This window comes from Fulmarus glacialis, unplaced genomic scaffold (assembly GCF_000690835.1).
Source record: "Fulmarus glacialis isolate BGI_N327 unplaced genomic scaffold, ASM69083v1 scaffold24966, whole genome shotgun sequence".
NCBI lineage: Eukaryota > Metazoa > Chordata > Aves > Procellariiformes > Procellariidae > Fulmarus > Fulmarus glacialis.
In genome coordinates, this window is record NW_009217826.1 from 11,998 (window position 1) to 21,382 (window position 9,385).

The following is a 9,385-nucleotide window of genomic DNA, read 5'->3' on the forward strand; positions in this document are numbered from 1 at the left end:
AAATGCTGTGCTGATTTAAAGTTCAATCTCCATGACGCTGTCACTAATACATTAGTTCTGTCATTGGAAGGTCTGACTGCTAAGCACAGACTAACTGCTGACTGCTCTGTTTATGTTTTTATTATGCATAAAACTGCCAGTTAGGAACGCAGCATCTCCAAACTCTCCCAATCCAAGCTAACTGGAAAGAACACAATCAGACAACAGCTGCTGCTTTAAGATCAAAATCTGGGAGACATCATTACTCTGTACTTACATATTCTATTAAAACTAACACTCCAAATCAGAACTTACAGTAGAAGAGGATGAGTTCTTATCTGGTGCAGCATATCGGAAAAACGTTCCAACTTTGTCTACAGATACCGGACTGACTTCTTCCCAGCCATTTACTCTCACTTGCAACTGATGAATTCTTAGATCATGTGTGTGCCTACCGGGTTAGATCAAGTTAAATTACTATTAAACATTATTATAGAGTGTAAACGCCAAACAGTTCACCAAGAACACCCTCTGGATTCTTAATACAGAATCTCACTGAAGTGTTTTAAAAAAAAAAAAAAAGGCTCAAGAGTTTTTCCATTTCATGGGTGAAGACAGACCTGATTTTATGTCTGTTCAATTGTTCCACCTTCCCTAATGAACATACAGAAGTACAACTATGTCATATAAGCAAAAATAAAAGGTTGCTACGTATTTGTTAAGAAGTTCTTCTAGTTCTTAACACTGATAATGCTTATGCTCAACAACCAACATCCCCCCTGCCCCAGTCCTTTAGAATAAAGGACATATGATTTGTAATTGAGGCCCCTAATTCTTTTTAAAAGCTCATAATGATCCAACTCACATCTAGGAACAGCTGCCACCAACAGCAATATATGCTGCTTACTAGACAACTGATAATTTCACTCTATACATGAGTTTTAAATATTTAAAAACAAAACATTAACAGGAGATTTTAAAAAAATTCCATTTTTTATTTAATATCTGCTAGTGTCCTCACAACTACGATCCTATGTGTTCCATATATGAGTGTCAAAACACAGCGCGCAGCTTGGTCCCTTCACCTGTGTCTGAGTTTCCCTCTGGCTTCAAATTCAAATGGAATCTCTTCCCCAGTGATAACTTCTTGCCATTCACTGACATTATGGGCATCATCCAGCAATGTCCCGTTTTCCTCAGGAACAACACCTGGACTCCCACTGTGAGACAGTGCAGCCCTGTGAAGAGAATCACATCATTTTACAAACTGACAAATGACTACTTCAAGTAACAAGCGCTTTTTAGTCTGCTTCAGTCTATAGAAGTCCTGCAGTAAACACATATACATCATGAATGTATCTGACCGGTTTTCAAATTCTCTCGGGCATCTGGGGCGGGGGGGAGAGGGGGGCGGGAAATCTTTTTTTTAGTAGTAAAACTATGTCAATGTCAAAGAAAAAGCTCTTAACTAAGAAAGACTGGGAGTTGCCTATGTTTCTTTGCAAGAAAATAAAAGCACTGAAAACAATAGGTTTGGCTGACACATTAGAGAAGCCAGACAAATATTGTCAAAGTGATCCCACAACAGCTTCTTACCGCGTGGGTGTTGTAGTTAGGGTAGCAAACCACAGAGTGCATCCAGTATGATTTCTTAGAGCAAATGGGACAAACGGCTGCCTACGTTTTGGAGTCTTCATTTCAGCTATAAAAGAGAATAAAGATTTGTCTAAATGCTTATGAGAGAAGCATTCATCAGATGCTAATGTAGGATGAGACACAATGGCTGGAGAACCACAACCTGCACTAACTAAAGAAAAACAGATCGAAAAAACAGGGTAACAGATTACTAAAAACATTTTAAAAATTAGTAACTAGTATAGAAATGGTACAAAGCAAACAGAAAATCAACCCCCAGGAACTGAGCTTCATCGACATGTTCTTTTGTTTCTTCGTATCAAGTCTTACAAAATACTATGCCTCCAGTTATAACTAACATGTAGAAAACCTAACTAAAAACTCAATCATAATCAGTAACTTTTCATGTACCTCCAAATGCTCATAAAGTATTGAACACATATTCACTTATAATTAAGATTTATGCTCTATTTAACATGACGAATACAGGATTATCCGGTACCCTCTTTAAATGGGACTTTCATTCTCAAAGACTGAACAAGTAGAAATATTTTCCTATACAGTATAAAGCCTAGTAAAAAAAGTATGAAAAATAATTTGAATGCAGCTAAAGGTAATCTGGTTTTCTTAAAATGCTGGGACAGCAAAACCCCAGAAAAAGAAACTTCACCTACCATGTTTGACTTTTTTCAAGTATGCATTACTAACAAGCACCCAAGTGTTACTCTGGTCTTCCATACCGCAATACATCATATCTGTGAAAATACTTACTGTGTTTGGACAGAAAAATACCCTGTCAAATTCCAGTAACTACTTAAAAAGGAAGATAAATGGCTGCTCCCTAAATACATACATTTTTTTATAGGAGAGAAGCAGAAAGAAGGCACACACAATAAATCAGCTGTTTAAAGAAAAGGTAAGACAGAAATGAAATTTATTCCACAAAATTTATCTGCAGTCACTCCAAAGGCTGACTGATACCAAGTTGAAGTACTTCATGTTCTGAAACCCAGTCATCCCACTACAACATGTGTCTAACTAAGAATAACTTAAGCACAGGTTTACAGAGGCAAGAAGGGATAATGCAGGGTGGGTAGGTAAGTTTTTGAAGGAGTTATTGATGATTGCATGCAACTTTCTTCCAAATCAATGACATCAAACTCCTATGTACCTTATATTGTCACTGGAGACTTAAATCTGATCTCTCTAAAGCTTACAGAGAAAGTTCTTTCCAATTAAATGGCAAGAAGATGAAATTCTTGAAGATGAAAACTCTGATTTTTGCCAACTGCAAATAAAACAATCTTTTTAGTGTTGAGCTTGACTTTATACAATTTTTTTGGCTAGCCCAGGTTCTACAAAATTACAGACCAGAAGCCAAATGAGCTTTTACTCTGGCATTTAATCGATTGCCAATTTATTTTTTGAGACTTTAAGAAAATAATTTTTGGGACTATGGCCTGACTTCCAAAAGAAAAATAATGTAGAAGTTGCATTTTGAGACTATTGCCTGAAAATAAAGACTACCATTACAAGGAGTTTTTCTTCATAATTCATTTAGTCGTTTAGTTGCAACACCCACTGAAAGCCAAGCAATAACTATTAAAAGGATTTGTTTTTTTCACAAAAAGAACTTCCTGAAAAATACCTCAGAAAAATAAATCGTTCTATCGTTTTCCATTTTTGGGTTTTTTTTAAACACCTATGAACTATCTACAAGCACTCAGAGAAAATGCTTCTAAGGGGCAGTCTGAATGGGCCACAGATGTAGATTTATAGAAAGCGTTCTCTCCTCCCATTCAGCAACTTTTCTACACGGGCGCCATATTTATCAAGTGTGCTGTTTTGTCTTCCATAACATCACAACTCTTAAAAAATAAAAATCAAGAAATTTTACTTTAAACTGGATGGTTTTGCCCAAAGACTGTACTGTCAAACATAAAACAAACTAACAGGATATTTATTAGAAATGCCTTACTTCCTAAGGCTTATTGAAAACAGAGTATTCCTTCTGAAGCCATCTTAAAGTTTTAAGTTGCTAAATATACATGCTGAATCAAGCATAAGTGTGTATATCAAACATACAGTTGGATATTTTTAGAATATAAAATAAAAAATCTTGTGATTTTATTATGCTATTTTAATCACCATATACTGCCTTGCCAGAAAAGGGACATTGAATAGTCAACAATTCATATAATCTTCCTCAAATTACAGTCTTCCTACATAGGATTAATTACACTTCTCCCTCCTTTCCTGAAGGGCCCAGACAAACGTAAGAGAAAGATGGGATGAAATACTAAATTAAGCAGCTTAAAAGCAAAGTAGCTGTTATGTTGTTTGGTTTTGGGTTGGTTTTTTGTTTGTTTTAAATATAAAGGCCAATCTACTAGCGAGTCACACATACAACACAGTATTTATTGTACACGAGCCTTCCAACGAAGAAGAAAACCTTTTTGTCTCTCTCTGCTATACAGTACCTCTAGCATAGATTTGATGCTCTAGGTTAGTCAAACTGGCTGTACTCCTAGTTCTAAGGTAGACAAGAGGAAGGCCTGGCAGACAGGAAAGACAAAATTAGCAGGTAAGAAAACACACACAAATACAGGTACACTCTTCCCCATCATGCATCAGGAAAGATACAGACAGTTGGCATCATGCGATCAGTGTATGAGTCTCTACCCATTTGCTTACGCTACGTTGGCATTTGAATTGCTAAAATTTCTTCCAGAAGTAACACTGGGAGAAAATCAGCTGAAAAGACCTGCCACGTATCAAGAGCTATTACTTAGAGAATTGCTTCACAAATATAACAGCATTTTTTCCAGAAACTCAGTCATTTAGGTTTTTGGGGGTACAGAAAGAAAAAGATCACCTCTGAACTGCACACACCCTAAATTCAATACTCTTATTTAATCTTTGACAGGATAGTCACTCATTAACTGAGAAAGCGTGACAAAAAAAAGGAAGCAGAACTAGCAGTGCAAAGTTCTCACTCAAAGCCATGTAGCCAGAAAGGTTTTTGTTTTTAAAGAATTGAACATAACTGAACAGAAAATAGCATTTTTGTATTTTTTGCCAAATATCTCTAACAATTCACTGTATGCTATGAAGACCAAATACTTATGTTTGTAATACATTAGACAGATTATTGTGTACGTCAGGACTATTTCAGATAAAGTGTGATTAATGAGTATCATACTCTGCCCAAAACATGGTGGATCCACCGAAGAACCCATCCAGTCTTCTGAACTGATTACATTCACTTCTTTGTCCTGTTTACAGTAATCTTCCATCCACGACTGTTTGGTACATGTGTATTGTTCTAGAGGAATATAAGCATAGACAGTACATGTCTCCAAGGTGGCAGTAAACAAAGTAATTGAAAAGTATGTCAAATTCATAACACTAAAGTTATTCCACTTTAATGGCAAAAGTTTTACTTTATTGCTTTTTCTGTGAGCCTCTTCATAAGTTCAAGACAAACAGCAGCTCATGAAATCACAGCAGTGCCTTCAAAAACAAATGTTTTTATATTCTTAAGTTTTTTCTTTTTTTTCCAAAAACTTTCAGTGGAATTCCATGTTCTTAAGATACTCCTGTGGCAATGCAAGAGTTCTCCCTGAGGAGGCAATTAACCTTAAATGTTTTTATGTTAGAAGCAGTTTCTAATTTTTTTTTTCTTTTTAAGCGGTACATGCACATTCCTGCATAAATATCAAGACACCAATGGAGTCCTCTGGCACAGCATTAATCATAAACCAGCCTTACTACTTGTTATCTAGCATTAAAAAGCATCATGGGAACTCTTAGGAATCACTGATTTGCATCTTTTCCTCCCACCTTGGCTCCCTCTTTCTGCCAGCCCCACAGGGAGAAAGGAATGAATATTCAAGGAACAAGGAAGGCTCTTCTGTTACATTTGCAAGCTCAGCTGTTTACATTTTTTTATTATGATCACCAAATTATTCAGATTTGCATATAGAATAAGCAACAATATTTCTGGGAAATGCACACAATCATAGTCTCACAACACAGAAGTTTACATGAAGTCTGAGTTAATGATGAACAAAATATTTTGACTTCCTGAGGTGGCAATTGACAGCTCAGGTTTTCAGAGCCTGCAGAACTGAAATGAGTAGTTCCCCACTATGCCTGTCAATGTACTGAAAAATGACGAGCTTATCAAAATATTCTTAAGTACTGTAAAGTATGGAAAGCTTTAGATGAAAGCCTGTTTCTGATTAAAAATAAATTTCAAATAACATATGAATTTGATAGAATTCATATGACCAGAAAAGAATTCCTACTAACCTCTAAAATATGTAGCTCATGTCTTTACACTTTCACAGTATCTGATAAAATACAGGCTGCCTAAATGCACACCTGTGTACAATATCATGTGAAGTATCTAGGGACTTGTGCCAAATCTCCCTCTCCCCGTCTATGGGACACCAGCAGGACTCAATTAGAAATGTCTGTCATTTTCAGTACAGTGAAAATTAGACTGTATAGTGATGCTCTCGGGGAATACTCCTACATACCTATGAAGACAGAGGTAATGTTTAGATCCAAACGGTGTTTAGCCTTTACTTCCAGCTTCAGTCGGGAAGGGTGGAGGCGGCTCGAAGCTTGCTGTTGCCAAGAAACTGAACACGGCCATGGCTCAATAAATGGCTCCCAGCCTGAGAACAAACAGAAAAAGTCACATGTATTACACATTTGAAGGCCACACTGGAATGCTGTTTACATACCTACGTATTTAATAATACAACTTTAATAATGAGATCCTTTACTTTCAATCTGCATTCAAGATGAACTTGTAAGCCTACAGATTTAATTTACTAGCTAATACAAAATTGCTCCAGCTCCTCCATTTGAACCAGTGTATACTATATGTAGGGTCTTGAAGAAATATCTTAATTCCGAGGAGAGCATTAGAAGGCAATTACAGTTTCATATTGAAGTTAGCTGGAACTAAGTTCTCTGAAATAGTTTTGAAAATGAATTTCACACTGTAAGTTGGCCTAACTATTCAGTATAATAAAAGACAAAGGTCTAAAAGCTATTTAAAAAAAAAAAATACCCTACATATTTTTAAAAACAAAAAAACTACCTTGTTATTGACAGATAATTCCTGAGATTGTGGCCACCAATTTTGTAACAGAAAATCTAGTTTCTCAATTCAGAGAAAACACACAACTAGATTATTTCTTTTGTCAGTGGCTGACCTGTATTGAGGAATAACTTGCTTTTTTGTACCTAAAACATAAATTATGATGGTCTTCTTATGTTAATCCATTGTCTTCAGCCTAACCGCCTACCCTCATGTGCTTTTCCTCCCTGAAATAAGTAACAAATTGAATGCATGAAAACAATTAAATACTAAAAAAGAGAAGCGAATACAGAGACAGCAAGTTATGTAACTTTTTATGCAATTACATTTGAAAACTTCCATATCAGCAATCTCTCTATCTTCCACATCCCTCCATCCAATATCAAGTTAGGATATCTTGCCTAGGATCACATATTCTCACATACACAGGCGTGATCACAAAAGTCAGCCTATCACATTCCCTTACATGCATTTCATGTTGGGTGAATTTCAGGCTACTGTAATAGGCAAGGCTATTTTCCTAAACTTAAATAAAGAAAACCACAACCCCCCCAGTATTTCACCTGAAAGCTCACGATTGTAATAATCTCCAGAGAGGGTAAAATGAGCATAGCCTTCAGGGTTGGCTCTCAAATGTTGGAGAAAATTCAAACCTGAAAAAAAAAAAAAAGGTGAATGTTATACTAATGCAAAACAACCAACTTTCCTGATTTTTTGAACTCTTGAGTAAGCAATGGAAAGTTTTGTCTTGTCTTTTAAATTGAAATGGTACAAAAAGCGTATCATAATACTCTTCAAGTAACATTTATAGGCAACCATGCTTTACAACACAAAGACTCCCTAGGGTTCTGCTCAGGACAGATTCCATTTGTCATGTGATGTATAAAGGGGAAAAGAGAATCTCAATCCTACAAAGACTGTAATCTTCCTAAAAACAGAACTTCAAACAAACAAACAAAAGCTAAAACAACAACAACAAAAAACCCAAACCCCACAAAACAACCACCACCACCAAAACACTGTCAGTTGAAATTTCACAAGTCCTAAGAAACTGGAGCATGGTGCTGAACGTACACAGTAACTGACAGTAATTTTATGCAAATCACTCAGCAAAACACGATACTCACGTGAAAAGGTTAACTCAGCAAGGGGAACGTCACAGTCCATGCAGTCATCAATAAAGCAAAAGCATATACTCTCTGCTTTTATTTCCACTCCAGAGATGAACTGAAAAGGCACAATCCCCTGGCTATCTCGACCAGAAGAGGTCAGGGAAACTGATTTCAAAGGTTCAGCATTCTTAAATAACCAGCTCGCTGCTTTTTTCAAGTCACCTTAGATAAAACCAATCAACCAATCAATCATCATCTACCTTTTCAATGAAATGCACTTATTTAAAAAACACGCAGAAGCAAACTAATTCCCTCTCTCTTACGAAGTACAGCAAGACACCAACAGTACCTTGAATATGTTCTATTTAATAACATAAATATGAGAAGATTATAAATACATTAGTATTTTCTAAGAACAAGAAATGTGTTTTGAAGTTTGCAAACCGAGTGGCAACTTAAAATAAATCTATATTAATACTATGAATGCCTATAAATAAGGTGGGAAACGTGACAGTGCTAAAGAAAAAGAATCACTTGTGTTAAAGCTTCATCTTCTTTTCATGTATTGCACGTAGAAGTAGGTAAAATACATGATTCAAAAGGGAGAGATGAAAACACGTGCTCTAAAGAGAAAGAGATGGATAATAGCAAAAAATAGGTATGCCATAAAATTAAAAAAACCCCACAACTCAAACCCCCGTCCCCAAAATACACTCAAACACCCCAGACATGACATCCTAAAAGGCAAGAAGAATCTTTGGGGGGTGGGTTCTACATAGTAGTAGAACAGAAAAATTAGAATGCTTAAGATGATATGCCAACACACAGCCAAAGTAAAGAAGAGAAGGAAATACTGCCTGTGCATCAGCTACCTTACAGTCTGAAAGTTTTTACTGAATTGCAAGTTAGGTAATATGAACAATCCGCAAGGCCAACTAAGAATGTTTGAGGTTACCTTGGCAGATCAAAAGAGCTTTACGACAGTCTTCCATACTGAATCCCAACTCCTGGAGGCGAGCCAGCTGTACCTCTGTAATTGAACAGGTAGCCAATCATAAATCCTCGACAGTTATCTACTTGTTTTCATTTCTAAAATTAAGATATATCTGTATGAAAAATGGGGCTTTGTTTGTTTAAGACTGCAACTGTAGAAAAAGCATGTGATTCACAGCACTGCTTTTACAAAAAAAAAAACAACCCGAAAACAAAACCCCCAACCCATACTGTTTACATTCTAGAATATATGGGTTATTTTTACTCTCCTTCAGGAACCTAATGTACTCCATGAATTTCAGTTGGGACTAACATTTTTTTTTGTAAACCAACCCTTCATCCAGAACACAATTACTTATTTACCTTGAACTCCCCACATGACTCTCAAGTGCAGTAGCAGAGAAGAAAGCCTTTTTCACTAGTGTCTATTTCCTTGTTATTGTCAGGCAGTGGTTCCGACCACACACAATTTTTAGTTTGTAAAAAAAGCAATGTCACCAAATCAAAAGATTGCTAGACATGAAGAGATAGAATCATAGAATCATAGAAT

The 9,385-nt window shown here is 36.2% G+C and overlaps 1 protein-coding gene across 1 annotated transcript in view; it reads right to left on the bottom strand.

Moving 5' to 3' along the window:
• The window catches only part of LOC104078271 (vacuolar protein sorting-associated protein 13D-like), a gene marked incomplete at both ends in the record, with an annotated part of 19,743 nt that extends 10,871 nt beyond the window's left edge, over positions 1-8,872 (bottom strand). Inside the window, 7 exons of the mRNA XM_009579835.1 lie at positions 295-430; positions 1,065-1,217; positions 1,576-1,681; positions 4,817-4,939; positions 6,159-6,299; positions 7,294-7,383; positions 8,798-8,872. Coding sequence (XP_009578130.1) covers positions 295-430; positions 1,065-1,217; positions 1,576-1,681; positions 4,817-4,939; positions 6,159-6,299; positions 7,294-7,383; positions 8,798-8,872 — 824 coding nt within the window. The remainder of the gene's footprint in view (positions 1-294; positions 431-1,064; positions 1,218-1,575; positions 1,682-4,816; positions 4,940-6,158; positions 6,300-7,293; positions 7,384-8,797) is intronic.
• Between the last annotated feature and the right edge of the window lie 513 nt (positions 8,873-9,385).